Raw genomic sequence first — 23,953 nt, 5'->3', positions numbered from 1 at the left:
CTGTCTCTCACCTGGAATTTTTTATGTTCCAAAGAATTTGGCAATTTTTAAATAGAAGTGTTTGTGAGTCAATGGTGTTTTTTTTTATAGGAAAGGTTATTTTGAGTCAATGGTCTTTCGCTTATGGATTCAAAATATATTAGTTGATAAACATATATTCAAACTTTTTAAGTGATTTCAAATACGAATCTTAACTAATTTTTTTAAAAAAAGATCTTTGACTAATTATAGTATCATTTAGTCATATCTAATAACTTCAAAAAGGTCAAAGAAATACTAATTAATTACGATCTTTGCAAGGTATGTTTTGAACGTTAGAACTTACACAAAGATTGCCCCCAAAAAATGTGTTCATGGTTTGAATAACAATATTTTCAAAGTGTTCAACAAAGTAATTACGGTTTCTACATTGGAATTTGAACATTGATTTACGATATCAAATGTTGCCAAACTAAATCGATTTTAAGAAGCTTGACTCGAACTTAAAACAGCCAACGCTTTCAATCTTTTGCAGTACACAAACAAAATATACTATTCAAGTTTTTAGAAAAATTATTTTTAGCTAAGTTTGATGGAAAATGACAAAAAGGAGAGAGAGAGGTAGACACTGAAACAAATGTGGACTGCTTCAAAACTGTAAACGAATGAGAGAAAAGGAGATAACTTGTCAAAATTTGACAGAAACAATGTAAATCAAAGTGATCTTGCTGGAGAATCTCTGAGGAGCTTCTTCTCCATCGTCAAAGTTCAAAGCGTAACTCCATGGATCATACTGAAACATAGTCTGTTTCTGCTTCTTCTTGGTCTTCTTCACCGCCTGCTTCACCCTCCGAAACATCTTCTTCACAGCCTCCATACTCATTTTTATCAGAATGTTGAAATAAACCTTTTCTAGGTTGTGAAGCTTTAAAAGGGTCTTTTGAAAATGGATTAAAGTTTCAATCTTTTGGGTTTTTTAGCAGAACAAAAAGAAAGAGAATTTAGAGAAAAAAAAAAGAAAGTGTTCAGATTTTTGGGGGTAGTTGAATTGAATCCGTGCGAAGAATTTACATTGGGCTTCACGAGAAAGAGATATAACAGAAGAAGAAGAAACTTTGGGCAGAGTGCTTACTCTGTTTTTTTCTTTAACTGTTTGGTCTTTGTCTCCTACTATCTCAGCGAATCAAAATATTCTTTTTTTTTCCTTTAATTTTCAACTTTTGATATTTCAAAACAATAAAATAAAGAAATAGTTTGAGTCAAAATAATAAAAACTGGATATTTTACTTTTATTCATTGAGATTTTGAATTAAATGAATGAGGTTATCACAAATAAAATCAGATATATTGAAATTTTGTTTGTTGTTGAGATTTTAGTTTTTTCTAGCTTGACTAAGATTATTAAGATGTACTTTCAAATTATTTTGTTTATTTAGATGATCACGTATTTTGTGGGTGATTAGTAATGTTGTACATTTTTTGGATATACTTTTTTTTTTGGTCAAAGGATATACTATTAAATAGGTTTGTTGTTAAGTTTACAACATTTGAATAATTTTGGAGCTTACAAGATTTTTTGGTTAAGAGTTTTCCAGCAACCAACCTCATCTAAACGTCTGAGCCGGACCACGAAAACGATTATACATGATGTATTTAGATTTGGGATTGTAATGAGTTTCGGCTTTGCTCTTAAAATGACTTATCATTGATTGTGCTACACCATACATGGTTTACTACATAATGATTTTTTATTTTTGGAAAAATGTTTTTATGTGTTTTGAATTTAGTCAAAAAATGGTAATACATTTCTAAAATAAATATTGAAGATTAAGTTATAGATATGGTTATCGAGTGCAACTAACTACTCATTCCCTTATATAAACACTTGTTATCAAGTTGTCAAAGAAAAACACTTGTTATCATCTTAAAAAATCAACACATATTCAAGATAATATACTGTCCTAAATTCATATTGGACAGCGAAGATGCATGACTAGATGTGTAACATATTAAAGTTATAGATGCTCTCATATAACACTTTTTCATTAAACTTACATTATTGTAGTAAACAAACATCACTATTCTCTTTGTAATTCTCAAGAAAAGCTGTGTAATAAAAAGGACAACATGTGTGTCCCCCAAACAATTTCTACTAAAAATCCCAGAACTTTCACATTCTCGCACATTAACCCCACTTGCTCTCTCTTCTTCTTCTACTTCTTCGCCTCACTTCTCACTCTGTTCCACACTTTAACTAACTCACAACACTAAGGCCAAACTAACTTTCAATATCAGTAATGAGAGAGCTTGGGCGGTTGAAGACGAGCACGAACCATCAACCATGGCCGCCCATTGGAGCACCGATGAATCTCCGGCGAGAAGAACCATGTAAATCACGATTCGACGACGACTCAGTTAACGCCGTCTCCTTTGGTTTCGTAGCTACAGCCATTCTCATCTCAATGTTCCTCGTCATGGCTATCTTCGAGAAACTCATTCGAACTACAAATACTAACCCAGATTCCTCTTCTGGTCGGATCCTTTCGGGTATGGATTCTCGGGTCGGGTTGAGTGGCTCAGCAGCATCGAAGCTCGGTTACCAATCTCCAAAGGCAAGTACTTTAAAGTCGTAAACACAGATTCCTTATTTTGTCGTATTCTTGTCTGCTTTTAAAGTGTGACATTAGTTTGACTAATCTGAAATTGGATTAAAGCTTCAGCGTCTTTATGATGTTTTCTTTCTAAGTTTGTGTTTAATTTAGACAAAAGGTAAAGTCTTTTGATTAATTATTCTAAAAAAAATTACATTTATAATCTGAGGGTTTGTGTTTCATTTGATGTGAACACGTTCATGCAAAAAAATCAGAAGAATAAAACATCATAGGGTTTTGACTCTTGTGTACTATTTTGAGTACTGAAAGTGACCCAACAATGCACATGCTTTTACATCATCAACATTTAAAGATGTCTCAATAAGCTTCTTCACTCACACATGCATACACTATTTGAGTATATATGTATATATGGTGTCATCAGGCCTGGGTGTCATGGTGATGCATTCATTGATTTCTTTTGTCACTTTGAATCTCCTGTTTTTTTTTTCTCGTCTTCTTCATAATGGCGAAGGAGACAAGAAATTAAGTGTAATAAAGTTTTGTTTGTTGGAGGTTAGATTCGTTTGTAAAGGAAAATGAGGTATAACGTCTAAGTCTAAGATCATGTGCGACTGACATGTCCTAGGAACACAAATGGCCCCCACAAGCTTTCTTGAAACCTAACATTCCTCCTATGCTAGAGTTTAATCATGTTCTTGGGGGTTTAATACTTTCATTGAGATTCCATATTACTCCTGACTCAGCAGACTCAGAAAGCTCGAACTGTGTTATATCAATGAGATCTCAATCTATATGTGAACTTGAATGAAATTATAGAGAATTGGGTAACACTTTAAAGAGATTGTTCTTCATTGACATATTCTTGTGGTAATAGTTTCCTGTTATCTCATCTCTTTTGATACTAAAACACTAGCTTTAACATAGCTCAGAAACGGCGATTGAATCCCATTTTGTGTTTTGAGAAATGAGTTTAGGCTTAGAATTAGTCCTTCCCTGATGATTATTATGCATGGTCATGGGCCAAAACCATGTGATGAAAGACTAATTCATTGGAATTAATGATTGATTTTCTTGTTAGATATACTCGTTTTGATAAAGACTCATTCATTGGCATTAATGATTGGTTTTTACATGGTCATGGACCAAAACCATGTGATGAAAGACTGGATAGAAGAATTCAGAAACATGAGAGGACACATAAATGTAAAGTTAAGACAAGTGTGTTTGCTCTTTTCTTCCTCTTTAACTTGAGCTGCTGTTGGGGAACAATGACAGATGTTTTTAGATCTGTCATTGTCTTCTCTCCACTCAATTCCCTCTCATTTACTTATGTTTTGTTGGCTCATTGAACATATTCTTTACAAGAATCTTTGCTTCTTTTGTCTGTTTGATATTAGTTGTAGTTTTCTGGTTTGTTTTTTCTTAAGTTGGTGAATGGCTGATTTTCTGATGTATCGATATGCAGATGACTGTTTACGCGAACGGTGTATCAGTATTGATGCCAGGAGATGATATCCCTACTTTCATTGCTCATCCAGTTCCGGTGCCTCGTCCTCCACAACACATATCACAGTCTCAGCATCAACATAGCTCATCAAGAGATTCCTCCAACTCAAACTCCATTCAAGAATGTTGAAAGACTGTTTTCTTTATCATGTATATCACCCATTGGCCTAATAAACATTCCAGCAACCACATTGAGTTGAGTTGCGTTTGGCATCGAATGTTTTTTATTTTCTCCCGATGATCTCACTACATTGATTGGGTTCATGGAGATTATTTATGCGTATTTTGTGTACATATATCATTAATATTTTTTTTTTTAAACTGGTTTATGTATATTCAAGACTTCAACTTGGGTTGCATTGATACATAAAACATTTGTTGGTAATATGCAACTATATTTATAGCTAAAACAAAGCCAAAAATATGCATATGCAAAGTCAAAACTCACAATCAACAGCTAGAACGATCTCTCTGAGCTGATCAATTGCTATGTATGATGTCATTGTTTCATCATTGTTTGGTAGCAAATAGAGGGAGACGTTGAGTTTATTGCCTTAGTTTGCTAGCTTGACGGGGTAAACGATGTATGTTAATACCGTTGCATATTGAAACTCTTCCACTTTTGGCTATTTCAATCTCTTTTATCTTTACCTAAAGTATTTAATTAACGTCATGCATGACTTATTTTACAAAATCACTTGTCAACCACCTATATATCAATAAGACAAACTTGCTAACTTTATTCTTCTATATTTGGTAATATAAACTGTAACGTTTTACCGCTATTGCCGTTTTGAGATGTCTTCGAACTTTTTCCTTTTGCTAAAGTTTTAGTTCACGTAACATAACTAGATGGTAATTTTCATTGGCTATGTATTTGATACAACGTAATACCATGAAATGAACTCATATGGTAAACCTATAAACAATAGAGGCCTAACAACATACTGAGATTCACTGACAAAGTGACAAGTACGGCCTGGTTAAATTGTATTCCTGTTCTGTGTTCTTGGGACAACACAAAGGCAGTCTGGTGAGTTTTCTGATCTTAAAAGTTCTTTTGTTTTTGTTGCAAAACTAGTCTTAGGGGGTTGTCTTTGATTGTGTATCAGAAAGAATATGGAACATGGTTTACCGTCTACGGCCAAACCATCACTTGTTAAGAAAAGAAACAACCCTCAAGATGTGGTAAGCTTTGGTTTCTCTTTATAGCACCTCCTCAATTGTGTTTGGGTTTATTATACTGTTTCAACAACATAATGCTTTGAGTCTTGCAGAGTAAATCCTGGTGGAGAATAAAGCCCTTCTTGGCTCTCATATGTACAGCACTTTTGATCTTTTGGTATAAGACCACACATATTCAATTCGAAGATACAGATGTAACGTTGTAACCTATCGTTTTGATCTCTTTGAATGTGGTGACTTGATTATCTCATAAGTAAACTCTCTTCTTTTTTTCTATCTATCCTTCAGCTAGAAGAATCAGATTATCCCATTGACATGACTAAGGTAACATGTTGATATCCTAAATTCCTAAGTAATCTTATTTTCTAGTTTAATGTAAAGTTAAGTTATGGACTGTATCCAGGAATCAGAACCAGTCGATCAGAAATTAGAAGGCTTGCCCCGTGGTATCATACAGCCTAGATCAGACCTCGAACTGAAGCCTCTCTGGTCTAGTAGTAGTTTGAGTTCAAAGGTTAGTTGCATCAAGAAGCGTTGCATATATAACTAAACATCTCTGCAGCTAGAATAATTTCTAAAATGTGTTGTGATTTCTAAACACAGGGTGTAGAAATGGCTACCCGTAACTTGTTGGCCATACCCGTAGGAATTAAGCAAAAGAGTAACGTTGACGCTATTGTAAAGAAGGTATTGCAATTTCTTTTTTACAGAGGTTTCATTTTAATGTAAAGCTCTTGGGTCTCTCAGTTTCTTCCAGCGAATTTCACGGTTGTTCTGTTCCACTACGATGGTAATATGGATCAATGGTTGGATCTGGAGTGGAGTTCAAAGGCCATACATATAGTTGCACAGGACCAGACTAAATGGTTATTTTCTTTCTTGAAGATAATATCACAGAGATGATTTTTTTGTTTTAATGTTCAATTGTGTAACATTATGTTTATATGATATTCCTCTCTTGATTTTTAGGTGGTTTGCGAAAAGATTTCTCCATCCTGATGTTGTATCAATTTATGATTATATATTTATTTGGGATGAGGATCTTGGAGTAGAGAATTTCTCACCAGAGAGGTAAACTTCCTACAGTTATCATGAGCGTGAAGGAACTGAGTGTGACAGAATTTTTCTTCAGTTATTTGGAGATAGTTAAATCAGAGGGACTGGAGATATCTCAACCGGCTTTGGACTCAAACTCTAGTGGAATCCACCACAAAATCACAGTCCGTTCTAGTACAGAGATATTTCATAGGTTCATATTATTCATTTTAGGAGAGTTTTTTGTTTGTTTTCATACATTTAGTACTTGTTTTACAACATGATGCCAAAAAACACAGGAGAGTTTACATCAGTAAAGGCAATAGAAAGTGTTCTAACGCAAGCGTAGATCCTCCTTGCACAGGGTAATGGTTTAGTAGGCGATAAATTATTTGTGTGAATGGTATACATAATTGATATTGTACTTTGTTTTGTAGATTTGTTGAAGGAATGGCTCCGGTGTTTTCAAGAGCTGCTTGGTTTTGCACTTGGAATCTTATACAGGTAAATTTTCACTTGCGGTTAGTAATTATTTCACTTGAGTTCATTTTTGTTTTGGGTTTTGTAGAATGATTTGGTTCATGGATGGGGAATGGATATGAAACTAGGATATTGTGCACAGGTGCTCTTATTTTTTCTTTACAAATCGTGATTCTCATTCAAGATTTTGTTAACTTATTCTATATCTTGCTGAAAAAAAAATCTAGTTCTTTTGAAACCTTGAAATATATAGTCTGAAACATTCTTACTGAACTTAACATTATGGTTGCCCCATCAAAAACTTATATTACACTAGCCAATTCTGTCACATTTTCTTCTTTCTATTCACAAAATTACGTGTCATTCAGAAATTTTCATTTGTCTTCAACTGTGAGCACGGTTTTGACCGTTTTAGGGAGATAGAACGAAGAATGTGGGCATCGTGGATAGTGAGTATATATTTCATCAAGGCATTCAAACTTTAGGTGAAAGTGGACACTCTGAGTCTGAGAAGAAGGTATGAATGTATGATCCCAAGATGAAAGAACTTTCTATATAACGTTGTTTCTCTGATACCGCAGCTCATTACTTCAAAGCACACACTTCCCATTCTTTTGGCCTCTAACTAAAAAATAGCTCACACCTTTATGGTTCTTTTTTGTTGATATTTTCAAGAGACATGGCCATAATTCGAGAACCTCGGTGAGTAAATCTCCATCAGATTCTTCTTAGGTATGTTGTCGGTTGCAAATAGTAGGAGAAGAGATAGCATCATAGTGTTTGTATGGTTTCGATGAAACAAAATAGATAAGGAGGCAATCGACATGGGAACTTCAAACATTTGAAGAAAGATGGAACAAAGCGGTGGAACAAGACAAGAACTGGATCAAGAGTAATAACAGAAGATTAAGGCACAAGAGAACTCAAGAGACAGAAACCGACCTTAGCTCAGTTGGTAGAGCGGAAGACTGTAGTTGTTGCTGTAATCTTTAGGTCGCTGGTTCGATTCCGGCAGGTCGGATTTCTTTTAGAAGAATAACGAGAACAAATTTTATTTTAATGGAAGACTCTTTTCATTCAAAAAAAAAAAAAAAGAGAACTCAAGAGACAGCAACACCAGCATGAACACACATATAGCATAAGAAAGATGATTAATACACGTAGCAATTGCTTCCAAAGCATAGATGTTGACAATATTGTATTTTAAAAAAAACAATAATGACAAAAGTTAGATACTGATCAGAAAATACAAGTAAAGTATAATTCCAAGGTGTTGTAAAAAGGTAAAAAGTAAAAACAAATACTGTCCGTGGTGACGCTGTAAACAATAACGTGATTTGAAATCACCATCTCTCCTTTAGCCCCTGGTTCACTGGTTGTAATGTGTAAATCTCCTTGAGCCCCTGATCACTAGCAGTAAAGTAAAATATCATGTATATTTTGGGCTTGTTCAATTTTTCAGATAAGTTTTTTAAGGGACACCTTATATCTTTTAGGACTTTAATATTTACTTATATACAAAAAATTAGTTTAATAAACTTTGCATTATTGCCCGGCTGTTCTTAACCATAGGATGACTCATGACTGTAGTGTGTATCAGTGTATATATTCCCCCATTTCCATTTTCCCTCAATTATTATTTTTTATTTTTTTGAAGGCGTGTTACCTTATTTTTCTCACGTGAATTTTGTTGTTAGTCTGCAAATTATTAAGAAACATTTCATTTATCTGACTTTCGGTGAATACCTAAAAGATGTAAGCTTTTTGTGTTTTAGGCACGTGAATTTGGTGCAAAATGGAATGGAATATCTATTAGATTATTATTATTAATCATCATGGAGCACTTTAAGACTGTCAGAATATTTTGTCGCTTTTTAGATGACCAATCCAACCTTATGATATAACTTATCCTTAGTGGGATTACAAGTTGGTGTCCACTTTTAAATAAAGCTACTTACTTTTCTTCATAACTAATTATTGATTCTAAGCTTGCAGACATTGATGCAATGCACCTGGATAGAGTCTATCTATTGTGCATTTTTAGATTACAACCATGGTTTACCAACTCTCAAAGCAATCAAAAGATCATTATCTTCATTAGTCATTACTAACCAATTTATAAATTAACTAATAAGAATTAATTGATAATGAAAATCCTTGTATCAAACCAAAAAATAACCAATAATAAAACTAAAATGATATTTAGTATACCAAACTATAACAATTTAAGTTTTGGTAACATGAATAAACAAATAAATAGTTATCCAAATTTATTTTAGTATTTTAGTCTTAAAATATAAAAATTTAAAATAACACGATAAATTCATTGTTAGTAAAATATACCTTAAGAGTAAAGTATTAGAATTCTGGAGAACCGTAATCTGATCAACAAAACCCCTATTAAACAAAATCGAATAAGATCGAGATAATTAATAAAATAAATTAAAGTAAGATCTTAATCTAATCCAAGGGGGGGCGGCGAGGGGCAAAACGTTCAAGCAGATAGTTAATAATAAATTGATCAAAGTTGTAATATTAGCCAAACCCAAGGTTAGTTTGGAGAACACTTTAACGTTTATATAAAGACCTATTGATCCTCTTGTGGTTGTAACTTGCAACAAATCAAACATTCTTGTTCTTCAGTTTAGTCATTTCTTCTTCTCTCTAGACTTTCCTAAAGACTTTTACTCACTTTTTTCTTCACAGACTTTCCAGAAGACTTTTGACCTTTGATTGACTTCGATAAGCAGAAAATGGAAGGAAGAGGAAAAGTCAGCATGATCAACGGCGGAAATGGAACTAGGAGAGATGCCAGAGAACAAGGTGGCCGTCCGATTCCAAAGAGAGGGCAAGTCAAAGTTGGGATCTTGCTTGGCTTTGCTAATTCTTTTGCTTCTATCTTTGGCTCCACGAAAAACTTCCTTGGATCCTAAACTGCTGCTTCTCATATTAAATATTTTTGTTGATTTCTTCAGAATTATTATGTAGTTTATTAGAGTGAAATCTCATATTAAAGAGTGGTGATCTTGTTTAGTCTCTAGGTTGTTGATTTTCTTTTCGTTTTATCTTTTTGTTTTGTACAAATCCAATGTAGTGTCACGAGTCACTTGATCAATAGTAGTAGTGGTACTATATTTTTCTCTTTTAGATTTCTTATTTATTTTGAACATGTCGTCATAGTTTATAAAACAAACACACAATGGAATTAGCATATGACCTCCTAAACACATCTGTATAAATAACTAGCCCTCAGGCATTAGCTGTCAAATGGAAATGGCTACAAAGAAATGAACATCCAATCAGTCTTATTTAACTTTGCGAAATGACCAAATAATCTCCTAATCAAATGCTTTGATGATCCGGTCTGGTCTGGATCGGTTCAAGTGGCAGCAACATCAGCATGAGTATCACTGAAGACCCGGTTTAGTATCATGGCTAGTCTAACTCCTCCCTGAACAATTCTCTTCATCACTATTGGCATCCTTGTATCAAAATAATCCTCTGCAAAAGTATATATTTCCGGAAATCAGTTTTCTTATTATCATGGCTAGTCTTACACCAACACTAATCACTATTTCTTATAATGTCTATAACAAACGATCTAATCAATGTCATTAGCCTTCACTCTGTTTTATTTGCATAAGTAGTATGAAAATACTAATAACATTTAAAATTTCGCTAGTCGTTTGGATCTCTAGACGAATAAAGCATGTATAAGTTATTTGCTGTTGTTGGAAGGACATTTCTCGTATGCCATTACCATATTGAAAATGTTTTTTTTTTAACATTGACAATCTGATTTAGGTCAATCCTAATCGTTTATCAAGAAACTCAAAACTGAACTGAAACTAGACACAACTCGGTTATATTAATTTTCTTTTGGTTCTTTTGTTTGCGTACAAGATTTGCGTACAAGAAGATACTTATAAGCAAACAATACATACCTGCTAATGTTTCACCGGATTTCACGTCTCCGTAACCATATTTACAAGCTAACTGTATACTCTCCGAAGCATACCTACGCATACAATAAGAATTATCCTTTCTTTTTTTTTTTTTTTGATAAAGGGCTTTAGAATTATCCATTTTATCTATAGTTTTTTTTTGTTTTGGAAATTACATTTCCTGCACCGAACCCAATTTTTTTAGGAATCTATATTTATCAACCTTTATAATTTATAACTTACTTGTGTGGACAAGCGATGAGATCATTGCATTCTGTCCACGAAGCTAGATCGTCATGCCATAATCCCTAATATATAGGATAAATCCATTTATATTTAACCCACGGTATAAAGAAACGATTATATATGAAAATTATAGTAAATTGTAACTGGTTAGTACATTGGTGATGTTCTTCTCAAGATCTTCTTGGAGAAGATCCAAGTCCTTGTCGTAGTATTCTTTTAGAGCCGTGAGAATTATCTCTCTGTCCCATACCTTCACATTTTCTTCATTAGGTAATCTTTTTTCGTAATCAAGTTATTCAAATTTGTAAGAGTAAAAAAGAAGCTAGCTTACATGATGTAAATTTGATTTGTGTCTGTACCAACGTAAATCTATTGTGTTTCCTCCTTCATCACTTGTAAATCCGACATGCATCGGCTTTTATGTAAAGAAAATTTTATAACTGTTACAAACTAAAATATAACTATATATGTGGAATGATGAAATAAACCTGATGAATATCTCCCATGAAATGAGACAAGAACAAAAGGGCTTCAGTCATGTTATCTATGAAATTGAACATGAAGAACATGTAATCAAAATAAAATAATCAGAGAAAAAGAAAAATCAAGCACATCAAGAATGAAAATAATTCTTGAAAGGAAAATTATATGGAATTAATGTGTATATCGTTATTATAAAGTAAATAAATAAAGATAACGTACATCGACGATCAGATGTTCCTTCACCGTAATGCTGAAGCTGAGACGTGAAATTTTGGATTGCTCCATCCACACACATATCCTTTAATCCATGTTGATCATGACAATCCCCTGTGGTATATATACATTATATTTAAAAATCAATTATTTTCACATTTCTTCCGTAAGCTAAAGCGTGAAAGTAAACAGGTTTTTGTTTTTGTAGAACATTAGTATTACAGTTAACTACGGTTCATGTATCATAGAATCAACATGGTTTATGGCTTACTGGAATATTCGTAAGAGCAGGCTTGGTCGGGAGTGTCGATGAAATGGAGAGGGCTGGTCCAACGGTACTTGTACCAATGTCGGATCTGGTCTGGCCACACACATAATGCCGATAAGTCTCCTTTCGCGTAATCTGGTAGTAGATTCTCTACAACATGTGCCGGTCCTGCTTCTAAAAGTTTCTGTTCACACCACATAAACAAACACACAAGGACTTTTGTAAGAACTACCAATTCTCTACCAATAATCTTTAAACTTGGTATGGCTTAACATCCCAATAGTCTTGCTTGTATGCATAATCATCCATATAAAATAATAACCAAAATACTTGATAAAAAACTACTAGATCATCAACTTACTTGAGCAATCCGGCATGTAAGAACATGACCTTCTTTACTCCAACTCTGGACAGGAGAAACAGAACACAAAACCAATACACCAAATACAAGAATCAACTTTGTGGGTGATCTAAAGACCGATGCCATATCTCCAAACTTTCAAATATTGTATAGAATAAGCTCTTCTTGTAGAATAAGAGTGTCTTCTCTATGTTCTCTTCTTTACAACAACTTGATAGAAGTTGCAAACAGAGCATACATACATATTTTAAATATAGAGACAAGAATGGACTTACAAGTTAAGTTAATTACAAGTAACATAATAAAAGACATTGAGTTTGTGTGCAAGCAAGACGTTGCGAGTCTCATACGTTCCTATCGTAAGATTGGCAATAGGAAAGCTAGATATATAACGTTAAGATTAAGAGTCGCTATTTTATCAAATCAAAGCATATTCCTCATCAGTTGTAACATCATCTTCCATGCGTGACATGTATATTTATATTTGCAAAACGTTTACCATATTTCTTATTTCTTTTACATTATGAAATGAATGTCAGTAGGAGATGAAACTTGACTGAAGAATGAAGGATCCTCTGGTCTTCATTTCCTGCAACCAGACACCAGCTCAACACCAGCTCACCTCTGCTTCCAAAACCAAGCATCTTTTGGGAGAGGTTAGCTTGGAAATCTCCTAAGCTCAGGTTGCCGTTCTTTTTGGAGTGGATTCACGCAACCTACGACAACACAGGCGGAACTATAGCAACCAGGAAGGGTTTTAACGGTCTCAATCTTTTCAACTATTTGACTTAAGGGGATTCCCTGAAGCGATAGTTGGTTGTAGCCATACCTTCCTGTTACACCCTCAACAACTTAAAGAAGCATCTCTGAGGCCTCTCAGATATGGCTCATCGAAGAATCTCGTCGGCGGAAAAAGGCAAGGGTTTGGATATGGGAACTCAGCTGCCTCCCCGCTCTGCTAGGGTGAAAGTCCCGCTACCAGACAACTCGGAACTGCTACGCAAACATACACTGACCCTGATAGGGCGTGTGACAAACAAAACAGTCCAGAAGGTGTGGTCTGTAATCCCCTTCTTCACTGAACACTGGAAAACAGAGTTCAAGCCGGTGGGCTCTGATTTAGGAAATGGATTATTTCAGTTCCAATTCGAACTCGAGTCGGATCTTCTCTCAGTTCTGGAACAGCGCCCCTACCACTACGCCAGATGGATGATCATCCTACAGCGCTGGGAACCTACAATCTCACCCTCATTCCCTTCACTGATTCCTTTCTGGGTTAAAGTACAAGGTTTACCTGTCCATCTTTGGACTGAGGCTACTATCAAGTGCATTGGTGAGGATATTGGACTTTACGAGAAAGCAGAAATCACCACCCAGACAGCGAGAATGAGAGTCCACATTGATGGACTACTCCCCCTGATAAAAGAATCTGTGGTTGAATTCCCTAATGGCGACGAGGTAGCTACAACACTCGTATATGAACGCTTGGATAAACACTGCACTAAATGTCTCAGACTGGACCATGAACTCAAAGAATGCTTAGTGGCTAGAGCAGAAGCAAAAGCCAAGATTGCAAGAGAAGAGGAGACTAAAGGAAGAGCTGAAGGTACCTCAGGGGGAATGGCTGCCTCGGGAAGAACAATCACCTCAGCTACAGCTAATCAGCATAAGAGCCTCCCTGAGAAAGATCAGAGAAACAGTGCAGCCTTCCAGTTTTCAGCGGCCTACAACGGGGAAGAAAACTTAAGAAGGAATGATAGGGAACAAAGAGTAAGCTCACATCAGAGACCCTACAAATCACAAACAAGACAGTGGCAGGAGAGAAGCTCATTCCGCCGAAGCTCACAGGCAAGAGAACGCACAAGATACGCCGACGATAGATCGTCCAGACCCTCCCGGGAATACTCTCACCAACGCCATATTCCAGCTCCGCCTAGTAGGAGCTATTACCGAGAAATCTCCAGAAAGGTCCCTGAGGCAAGAGAGACAGGGTCAAGTGCTTCCAAAAATACACAAGAAACAAATGTCAGGGGGACTCCCCGAGCAATAGAAGCAAACATAATTCCACAGGAAGCAATAAGCGAAGCTATGGGAGAGCTAAGAAATGTCATGCTTCAGTACACAAAGTGTGCAGACCCTACTGAAAGAGAAGCTAGGAAGGAGCGAGTTAGACAGGCAGAAGAGAAAGGGGAGATGGAAGAATCAGCAATCCAAATGGCTAGAGCGGCCCTAAATGCAACCGCCGAAAGGTATCAGGAGCCTAATGATGTATTGACTCCAGAGAGAATACCAGTCACTCAACGGTTGGGACCTAGCCCAATACAGCTCTCGAACTTGGGGGTAAAAAACTTAGAGAATTCGAAGAATAACTCCCAGGATAGACTGCCTGCAACTCTCAGACTTGGATCCTCTGTTCCCCTACAAGCTAATAACCAAAGCTTTGTAAACAGCGACAGAGAAGAACCAACAGCAAATGATCCCATACCAGCGCGTACACCAGCAGCTCAACGCATCACATTACCATCAGAGCCCCAGGGAGAAAAAGATGGAGCTGATGAGGCAAAAAGTGCAAAGAAAAAACGAGGGCGTCCTCCGGGGAAAAGAACAATAAGTGGCAGCCCAAAATTGATGCAAGGAGAGGGTTCAAGGAGAAGGACGGTGGCGCAGAACAAACCATCTCCAAACCGCCGTAAGCCTACTACCGGCCAGAGAGCACATACTGGAACTAAAGGCAAATCAGGGCTCCCACGTAGTAAACACCAAGCTGATACGTCAACTACAAGCTCAGAGAACAGGCCTATCTGCAAAATGATCCCGGCAACCACGAGGAAGCGGATGGATTTTCGAATTCCATCCACTCTCGGTCCTTAAAGATCGTGAGTTGGAACTGTCAGGGGTTAGGGAATCCCCGGACAGTTCGACGTCTAAAGGAGATAAACCGGTCCACATCTCCAGACATTATTTTCCTTATGGAAACAAAAAATCCTGATCTCTTTGTTCTGAGCAAGACAGACCAGCTGGGATTCGAGCAGCACCACCTAGTCCCGCCTACTGGACATGGGGCCGGAGGGCTAGCGATACTTTGGAAACAAGAAGTTAAACTCCATGTGTTGTCCGCTAATGCTAATTTCATTGACACATGTATTGAATATGAAGGAAAAACCTTCTTTGCTGCATTTATTCACGGTGATACTGATTATGGAAAAAGAAGGATTTTTTGGAACCAAATGGTTACACTTATGATCAGCAGAGACGCCCCATGGTTTATAAATGGCGACTTCAATGACATTTTAAGTAATGATGAGAAGGAAGGTGGCCCGGCTAGACCCGAGGGATCTTTTGGAGACCTGCGAACCTTCTATGCAGAAGGAGACCTCTTTGACCTGCCTCACTCTGGTGATCTTCTGTCCTGGAGGGGAAAAAGAAATGATTATCTGGTTAGATGTCGACTGGACCGAGCAGCTGCGAATAGTTCTTGGGCTGAACTCTTCCCGGCAGCAAGAAGCCATTATCTGGCGTATGAAGGGTCTGACCACAGACCTTTGATATCGGTCTTCGACCCAGGAAATAAAAAGAGGAAAGGAATGTTTCGCTTCGATCGCAGACTGAAGGATGATGTGGAGGTTAAAGAGCTCATTAAGAGAGTCTGGGAAGAAGCAGGGAGCAGTCCTATTCGAACCAAGATATCACTGACACGTTCAGCCATTGTGGAATGGAGTAAGAAGCAGTTTCGGAACAGCAGGCTGATCATAGAGCAGAAAAAGCAAGATCTCGAAACAGCTTTAGTAGATCCCAAGAATGATGGGAACCTGATCCAACAGATTACCGCAGAGCTTGAAACAGCATATAAGGCGGAAGAAGAGTATTGGCGGCAACGGAGCCGTCTTTTATGGCTGAGACTAGGAGACCGTAATACTGGATACTTTCACGCAGTAACAAAGAAGAGAAGGAGAGCGAATTCTCTCACGGTTTTGGAAGATAGCCAAGGCTCAATGGTCTATAAGGAAGAGGATATAACCAGAGTGATAGTGCAATATTACCAATCCTTATTCACCTCAATGGATGGAGACAGAGCGGAAACCGTAACTTATGCACTCCAAAGAAGAGTCTCGGATGAGGACAATGAGCGACTGATCAGCCTCCCGGCTGCTGTAGAGATCAGGGATGCAGTCTTCGCAATACACGCAGATAAAGCGCCCGGACCGGACGGATTCTCGGCTAGCTTCTACCACTCCAATTGGGACACTATCGGGCCAGATATAGTCAGCGAGGTTCAACGCTTCTTTACCTCGGGCGTGCTTCCGCCTAGGATAAATGAAACAAATGTTAGACTCATCCCGAAGGTAAAGAACCCACAAACGGTAGCGGACTACAGGCCCATTGCGCTTTGCAATGTCTACTATAAGATCATCTCAAAAATCCTCACCAAAAGATTGCAACCGCTCCTCTCAACCATCATATCGGAGAATCAGTCCGCATTCGTTCCTGGCCGATCCATTTCAGACAATGTGTTGATAACACATGAGGTACTCCATTACCTCAAAACCTCAGATGCGGAGAAGAGATGTGCCATGGCGGTTAAGACCGACATGAGCAAAGCCTATGATAGGCTAGAATGGGAATTCATTGAGCTGGTACTAAAGCGCTTAGGCTTCCACGACGTGTGGACCAAATGGATTGTGGAATGTGTCTCCACTGTTACATACTCCTTTCTCATCAACGGCTCGCCTAGAGGAAGGGTATCACCGAGCAGAGGACTTCGTCAAGGAGATCCTCTTTCACCATACATATTCATCTTGTGTAGTGAAGTTCTGTCGGGACTTTGTAACAGAGCAAGCGAAGAGGGTTCCATGACAGGAATCAGTGTAGCACGGGCATGCCCCCAAGTCAATCACTTACTCTTTGCCGACGACACTATGTTTTTCACTCGTGCAAACAAGCGCAGTAGCCAAGCTCTAAACTCCATCCTGCAGCGATATAAAGAAGCATCGGGCCAGACAATCAATACCGACAAATCCTCTATTTCTTTCTCAAAAAGAACACCGGCGGACTTGAGAAAGCGGGTAAAGGATGAGCTAAGTATACAGAAAGAAGGAGGAGTTGGTAAGTATCTCGGTTTACCGGAAATCTTTGGGAGAAAAAAGAGGGATCTCTTTACTTCCACGGTGGAGAAAATCAAGCAAAAATCGGCAAGCTGGTCAAATAGATTCCTCTCTAAGGCGGGGAAACTGACTATGATCAAGAGTGTGCTCTCACCGATCCCATCATACTCGATGACCTGCTTCAAACTACCAGTTTCGCTGTGCCAAAGGATCCAAGCTGCAATTACAAGATTCTGGTGGGATGACAAGGAAGGACAACACAAGATGGCATGGACCTCTTGGGAAAAATGACAAAACCAAAAGCCATTGGAGGACTGGGCTTTAGAGACTTCCAAGCGTGGAATGATGCCTTCTTGGGAAAATTGGGATGGAGATTATATAATAACCCTGGGCTCTTGCTGTCAAGGATCTTGAAAGGGAAGTATTTCCCCTCGGAAAGCTTCATGGAGGTTACCGAAAAATCAGCAATCTCTCACGGATGGCGTGGGGTACTAATAGGCAGAGACTTGCTGAAAGAAAATTTGGGATGGGTTGTAGGTGACGGAGCCTCAATTCGGATTTGGGAAGACCCATGGCTTAGCCTTTCAACCCAACAAAGGCCTATGGGACCACCAACGGAGATCTCGGCAAACCTGACAGTCGCAGACCTTTTCATTGACAACACAAGGGATTGGAATGAGGAGAAAATCAGGAACCTGCTACCACAGTGGCAAACAACTATCAAGACTATCGTACCGAGTGTTGTGGGGATTCCCGACAAACAAATCTGGCTGAGCACACCGAATGGTGAATATACCACAAAGTCTGGGTATCATACAGCCATAAAAAGGAGAACAGAGGAACTAGAGGAGAATGAAGTAGATGAACTACACTGGTTCAAGGGTGTTTGGAACCTACATATCTCGCCTAAGATCAAAATGTTCCTGTGGAGATTATTTCAAAAGGCCATACCAGTGGGAGAGACTCTAATGGCAAGAAATATTACTTCTGATGGTAGGTGCAAGCGTTGTGGTACACTGGAATCTATAGATCATCTGTTTCTACACTGCCCATATGCTGAGAAGGTCTGGCGTCTAGCCCCCTTTGCAGTGGCTTGTGAGGTCAGCGGATGGATAGATTTGAAGAGTGTATGGTGGATCTTATGTGGAAAACCTTGCTTGCCTCCAATAGGGCTTGCCTCTGGCCAGCTAGCACCTTGGATCCTATGGCAAATCTGGTGTGCCAGGAATCATTTAGTATTTGAAGGAAAGTCAATAACTGAAGAAGTGTGCCTCACCAAAGCTATTACCTCGGCAAAAGAGTGGACGAGCTGTCAGGATAAAACGCCCCCACCTTCCCGCAAGACTCCTCCTCGTACCCGGCCAGAACCAAATTGCTCTGTCTTGAATACTGATGCGGCTTGGAGAGCGACGAACCTCACGGCTGGACTAGGATGGACGGTTAAAACACCGGAAGGAACAGCGGAATTCACCAAGCCTTGTCGTTTTGTTGGCTCTGCCTTGATTGCAGAAGGATTGGCTCTACGAGAAGCTCTGTCTGGATGCAGAGATTTGGGACTCAGAAGGATCAGATGCGAGTCTGACTGTGCTCAGTTAATCAAAGCCCTCAACTCACGAGAAGCACACCCGGAGCTTTACGGAATTCTTTCAGATGTGTTTAGTATTTCTAGCTCTTTTGAGTTTATTTCTTTCACCTGGATCCCAAGAGGATTGAACAAAGCAGCTGATAAGCTTGCTAAACAATGTTTGGTTGGGGAAGAAGTCTTTATGACTGATACCTAACTCAAAGTTTGCATTAATATAAGTCTTGTGTTTCAAAAAAAAAAAAAAGAAAGAAATGAATGTCAGTATGATTATTTCATTCTCTTGTTGACACAACTCAAATCCATTGAACATAATTATCAAAAATTTAGGTCAAGTTAAACATTTTTATTTTTCGGTTCTACTCAATGTTCTAAAAATCGGTTTAGACATCATTTTATCGGCAAATCGAATATGAACGAAACAATTTTTTTCAAACAGGTTTATTAAAAATCGGTTTAGACGTTCAAAAAATCAACCTAAACATCTGTTTAAACAATAATCCTCTATAATCCGCTTAACCACCACCTACCAATTTTTAGAACATTTGTTCTGCAAGTACCAGTTTACAACGACGATCGTTAATTTAATTCATCTTTAGAAACCAAACCTAAGTTAAACCGGAAAAGGAAGAAAACACATAACTGTACCGGTCAAAGTCATCTAGAAAAGTTGTCTTGTCTGATTTTAACCGGTCAACAAAGAACAGCTTGAGCTTCTTCTCTATTGAAGACTCGTAGTAGCATCACGATACGGTGAAGCTCTCTACTTGAATCGTCTTCTTCTTCTTCCACAGACGTCACACGCTTGTTTCAATCAGGTTCGCATCCTCCTCTCTGTTCATTTCTGCATAAAGCTTCGATCTTTGAGTGACCCTGAAGAGCTTTCAAAGAAAGTTATCTCCTTTTCAGCTCGATTCAGCTGTGTCTTCGTTTTGATTTGGAGTCTCTAATGATTTTGATTCTGGGTTTCTCTAGAGTATAACATCTGATTGAAAAGTCAGAAACTTTGTGAATCAGTTTCTCGTTTTTTGATGCAGAATGGTTGACTTGTCTACACTATCTCCTTCGGAGATCACGGTGATGGGATCCGTGTTCTGCGTCTTGCTCTCGATGCACTTCACGATGCAGCTCATATCACAGCACCTCTTCTACTGGAAGAACCCTAAAGAGCAGAGAGCCATTCTCATCATTGTCCTCATGGCTCCTGTTTACTCTATCAGCTCCTTCTTGGGCTTGCTTGATGCCAAAGGAAGCAAACCCTTCTTCATGTTCCTAGTCGCCGTTAAAGATTGCTATGAGGCACTTGTAGGTTTGCTTGATTCTTGACTCTTGAGTGTTTCCTTCTCTCTCTATGGCTGTTTCTTGATTTGTTGTTGTTTCAGGTCATTGCTAAGTTCTTGGCGTTGATGTATAGCTACCTCAACATATCCATGAGTGGACAGATCATCCCTGATGAGATCAAAGGGAGAGAGATCCACCACTCGTTTCCAGTGACTCTATTCGTTCCTCGGACAACACATTTGGATCACAGCACGCTGACGCAGCTCAAGCATTGGACGTGGCAGTTCTGTGTTATCCGCCCTGTGTGTTCTTTCTTGATGATATCACTGCAGCTTCTCGGGGTTTATCCACCGTGGCTGAGCTGGATCTTCACCGTTGTTCTAAACGTTTCGGTGTACTTGGCTTTGTATTCTTTGGTGAAGTTTTTTCATGTTTTTGCTAAAGAGTTGGAGCCTCATAAGCCGCTTACGAAGTTCATGTGCATTCAAGGGATAGTCTTCTTCTGCTTTTGGCAGGTATATATACACAGTCTCATCTCAATAGACTTAGGATCATCACATTGTTGTTGTTCCTCTTTTGATCTTGAGAAACCTTACATGTGTGTTGGTGCAGGGAGTAGTGCTGGAGGTATTGGTGGGGTTGGGGTTGATAAAGTCGCATCACTTCTGGTTGGAGGTGGAGCAGCTTGGGGAAGCTCTGCAAAACGTGCTTGTGGTTCTTGAGATGATTGTGTTCTCCGTTATGCAGCAATACGCTTTCCACGTTGCTCCTTATAGTGGTGAAACGGAAGCTAAGATGAGAATGAACAAGAGAGATTGATTCCTGAAAGAGAAGATTTAGACCAGAGAAGTTTTTTTTGTTGTTGTTAATGTGAATGTTACTGATTTGCTCTTACGAACAACATGGATAGTGGTTAATAATGTATCTTTTGTTCTCTCTGCGCTAGTCTCTAAACATTATCTCTTCTTGCCATCGTGTACTCTTGACCCCTCTTGCTTGTTTCTTCTTATCTCTTTTCTTCATAGTTTTGGTGCTTGACTTGTGTCTCCGGTTCTGCTTCGAGGGTTTGGATTTCCTCACGGGCGCAGGCTGTGATGTGGAGGCTTTGGCCGTTGAACCATTGGATTCTGTTGGCTGAGTCTTTTCCCTGCGAACAGGCTCATCTTCTTCACGAGATATCTCGCTTGTTGTCACTGTTACTTTAAGCTCATCTGTATCATACATCGTCGTTCCTTTTGATCCACAACAAACACACTTCAGATATCAGAACATGCAAATGCTAAGGCAAAAATGGAGACAAAAAAACTCAACACTGCAACTAATCTATTCTAATACATCAGTTCTCAGGTTACAGAGACAAAACTATCAATCATTGCGTGACATAGCACTCTCCTTCACAAACCCAATGTGAAATGTCTTCACACTGAAAACTAAATGATAAAAAGGGTTTTGGGTTTTAATCAAAGCAAGTGAAGAAGAAGATGCCAGAGAATTGGACTTTTATTTGGGCTTTAGATTCGGCCCATTATAGGCGATATTAATATCTTTTGAAAGCTTAGCTAATTTAGTTAAGACAAAGTTATGCCATTAACTAATTTTAGATAATTACCAAAACTGCTTGTGACTCTTATTCTAACGTAACAAAATAATCCTCCCAACAAAACCTCCTCGTACTCAGACAGAATATGACAATGATGATGATCATCATTCAAAAGCATTGAAAAGAAAGAAAAAAAAATCACAAAAATAATAATTGTACATATATATTTTTTTTTTCAAAGAAGAGTAAAAAATGAATGATTTATTCTCAAATTCTTTTAAGAGGAACCAAGCTCAGTTCGGGGATGTTGAAGCAGGTCAAGAAACGATGAACCTCGACAAATTCTTTGAGGACGTCGAGAATGTGAAAGATGACATGAAAGGAGTCGAGACTTTTTACAAGAAGCTTCAGGACTCGAACGAAGAGTGCAAGACGGTGCACAATGCCAAGAAGGTCAAGGAGCTACGAGCTAAGATGGACGCTGACGTAGGTCAGGTCCTTAAGAGAGTCAAAATCATTAAGCAGAAGCTAGAAGCCTTAGAGAAAGCCAACGCTAATAGCCGTAATGTCCCGGGTTGTGGACCCGGTTCATCTACGGATAGGACTCGGTCCTCGGTGGTTAGTGGTCTTGGGAAGAAGCTCAAGGACTTGATGGATAGTTTCCAAAGCCTACGTGCACGGATGAATGATGAGTATAAAGAAACCGTAGAGCGCAGGTATTCCCATTTTTAGGTTTCTTGTATTGCAAGCTATTGCTATGTTTGTTTCTTGGATCACAAGGATATATAACTATTCAATATAGAATATATAACAAGACTCCTTGCCCAATATATAAGTGATTGGACAATTTTCCGCTTTTGAACTATATATATTTTTAGTGTGAGCTAGACTCATTATTAATAATAACTATGTCGGAATGGATGTAGGTATTTCACAATAACAGGAGAACAAGCAGACGAGCAAACAATAGATAACTTGATTGCAAGCGGTGAGAGTGAAAACTTTCTCCAAAAAGCGATTCAAGAGCAAGGAAGAGGTCAAATCATGGACACTATATCTGAGATCCAAGAAAGACATGATGCAGTGAAGGAGATTGAGAAGAATCTACTTGAGTTGCACCAAGTTTTCTTGGACATGGCGGCTCTAGTGGAAGCGCAAGGGCAACAACTGAACAATATAGAGAGTCATGTGGCTAAGGCGAGCTCGTTTGTAAGAAGAGGGACTGATCAACTCCAAGACGCGAGGGAGTACCAAAAGAGCTCGAGAAAATGGACTTGTTACGCTATTATTCTCTTCATCGTTGTGTTTATCCTCCTCCTTATTCCTGCTCTTCCCCATATTATGCTCATGTTGAAATGAAATTTCTAGAGTATATGATTTTGTAGAAAAAGTTTTGAAACACTGGATCGTTATTACGTGTATTACTTTTATGACATCCTGAATTTTTCTATATATTATCTCCATCTTTAGTTATGTATCTTACCTATGAGGATGGTTCTAGGTATTTCATATATGCAAGAATATATATATTTAGCATATATTTATTATACCCACGAGCAACAACTTCGAGGTGAAGACTATAACAAGCTCAATTATTGTGATTCGTGTTTATATAGGAAGGCCAGAAATATTTGTTACTAGAATCTTGATGTGTTACAATCATTAGAGAACGTTTAACGCTGATTTGGGTTAATTAACGAGACAATCTACTCTTAAGTATCTATTTGCAAGGCTCTTAACTATATGACATTCCTACAAAATTCTTTCTTTTTTTGGTGAAGTTTTGAGTGTGTAATGATTTTTATAACTTCAAATTGCACTTTTATTTGCTGTTAAATTTACAGTATAATATTCATGGTATGTTACAATATGGTTTGATGTTCGTTATTTTCTTTGAACAATTTCAGTTTACCTTGTGAGAAATCAGCTCAACTGCATTACATTTTGGAGCCATATTGAACCGTATATATATAGTTCAATACGTGGATTCAGCTTTCTTGTAGAGACAAAGACGACTACTTTATCAGTTTACGTAGCCTGGAATATCTTCTAAAGAGAGGGAAAAGAATTTGAACTATTCTGTTAGTTATGGTGGTTTTATTGAACACGCGTTTTGTTTTTCTTCTACTTGCA

General features: G+C 38.1%; 6 protein-coding genes and 1 non-coding gene across 11 annotated transcripts; 6 read left to right on the top strand and 1 right to left on the bottom strand.

Annotated features, from left to right (window-relative positions):
* Positions 1-233: 233 nt before the first annotated feature.
* Positions 234-4,433, top strand: LOC103836247. Its single transcript, XM_009112494.3, has 2 exons — positions 234-2,591; positions 4,060-4,433. Exons 1-2 carry the CDS (start codon positions 2,277-2,279, stop codon positions 4,228-4,230), a joined length of 486 nt encoding a protein of 161 aa, XP_009110742.1. The 5' UTR covers positions 234-2,276; the 3' UTR covers positions 4,231-4,433.
* Positions 4,434-4,669: 236 nt separating this feature from the next.
* On the top strand, positions 4,670-9,942 carry LOC103836245. 5 transcript variants are annotated; one of them, XM_009112493.3, is made up of 16 exons: positions 4,670-5,133; positions 5,213-5,288; positions 5,378-5,479; positions 5,574-5,609; positions 5,689-5,799; positions 5,889-5,972; positions 6,033-6,151; positions 6,255-6,356; positions 6,418-6,534; positions 6,620-6,685; positions 6,758-6,824; positions 6,889-6,942; positions 7,216-7,317; positions 7,476-7,502; positions 7,608-7,722; positions 7,900-9,942. In XM_009112493.3, the coding sequence occupies exons 2-16, from the start codon at positions 5,220-5,222 to the stop codon at positions 7,923-7,925; spliced, it is 1,197 nt and encodes a 398-aa protein (XP_009110741.1). In that variant the 5' UTR covers positions 4,670-5,133; positions 5,213-5,219; the 3' UTR covers positions 7,926-9,942. The 5 variants fall into 5 exon arrangements, with proteins under 5 accessions (XP_009110741.1, XP_033133775.1, XP_033133774.1 ...); XM_033277884.1 differs by lacking the exon at positions 7,900-9,942 and having other exon boundaries at positions 5,217-5,288; positions 7,608-7,894; XM_033277883.1 differs by lacking the exon at positions 7,900-9,942 and having other exon boundaries at positions 7,608-7,894.
* On the top strand, positions 7,738-7,821 carry TRNAY-GUA. Its single transcript is given in 2 exon segments — positions 7,738-7,774; positions 7,786-7,821. It is a non-coding gene; the product is annotated as a tRNA-Tyr (tRNA).
* A 23-nt stretch (positions 9,943-9,965) lies between the features above and the next one.
* On the bottom strand, positions 9,966-12,676 carry LOC103836244 (endonuclease 1). Its single transcript, XM_009112492.3, has 9 exons — positions 12,316-12,676; positions 11,958-12,138; positions 11,693-11,800; positions 11,479-11,534; positions 11,322-11,405; positions 11,145-11,240; positions 10,988-11,052; positions 10,745-10,818; positions 9,966-10,301 (listed from the first exon to the last, which is right to left on the bottom strand). The coding sequence occupies exons 1-9, from the start codon at positions 12,439-12,441 to the stop codon at positions 10,180-10,182; spliced, it is 912 nt and encodes a 303-aa protein (XP_009110740.2). The 5' UTR covers positions 12,442-12,676; the 3' UTR covers positions 9,966-10,179.
* A 5,028-nt stretch (positions 12,677-17,704) lies between these two features.
* On the top strand, positions 17,705-19,198 carry LOC117127539. Its single transcript, XM_033278122.1, has one exon. It carries the CDS (start codon positions 17,705-17,707, stop codon positions 19,196-19,198), a length of 1,494 nt encoding a protein of 497 aa, XP_033134013.1.
* Positions 19,199-19,636: 438 nt separating this feature from the next.
* Positions 19,637-21,252, top strand: LOC103836243 (transmembrane protein 184C). Its single transcript, XM_009112491.3, has 4 exons — positions 19,637-19,817; positions 20,037-20,304; positions 20,382-20,795; positions 20,893-21,252. The coding sequence occupies exons 2-4, from the start codon at positions 20,038-20,040 to the stop codon at positions 21,097-21,099; spliced, it is 888 nt and encodes a 295-aa protein (XP_009110739.1). The 5' UTR covers positions 19,637-19,817; position 20,037; the 3' UTR covers positions 21,100-21,252.
* Positions 21,253-21,500: 248 nt separating this feature from the next.
* LOC103836242 (syntaxin-125) lies at positions 21,501-23,293 on the top strand. The gene is made up of 2 exons (XM_009112490.3): positions 21,501-22,536; positions 22,747-23,293. The coding sequence occupies exons 1-2, from the start codon at positions 22,073-22,075 to the stop codon at positions 23,177-23,179; spliced, it is 897 nt and encodes a 298-aa protein (XP_009110738.2). The 5' UTR covers positions 21,501-22,072; the 3' UTR covers positions 23,180-23,293.
* Positions 23,294-23,953: the final 660 nt, after the last annotated feature.

The sequence above is a fragment of the Brassica rapa genome, chromosome A08 (genome assembly GCF_000309985.2).
Source record: "Brassica rapa cultivar Chiifu-401-42 chromosome A08, CAAS_Brap_v3.01, whole genome shotgun sequence".
In the NCBI taxonomy this organism is placed as follows: Eukaryota; Viridiplantae; Streptophyta; class Magnoliopsida; order Brassicales; family Brassicaceae; genus Brassica; species Brassica rapa.
Note: the sequence above shows the minus strand (reverse complement) of the source record. Positions and strands in the feature narration are given on the sequence as shown.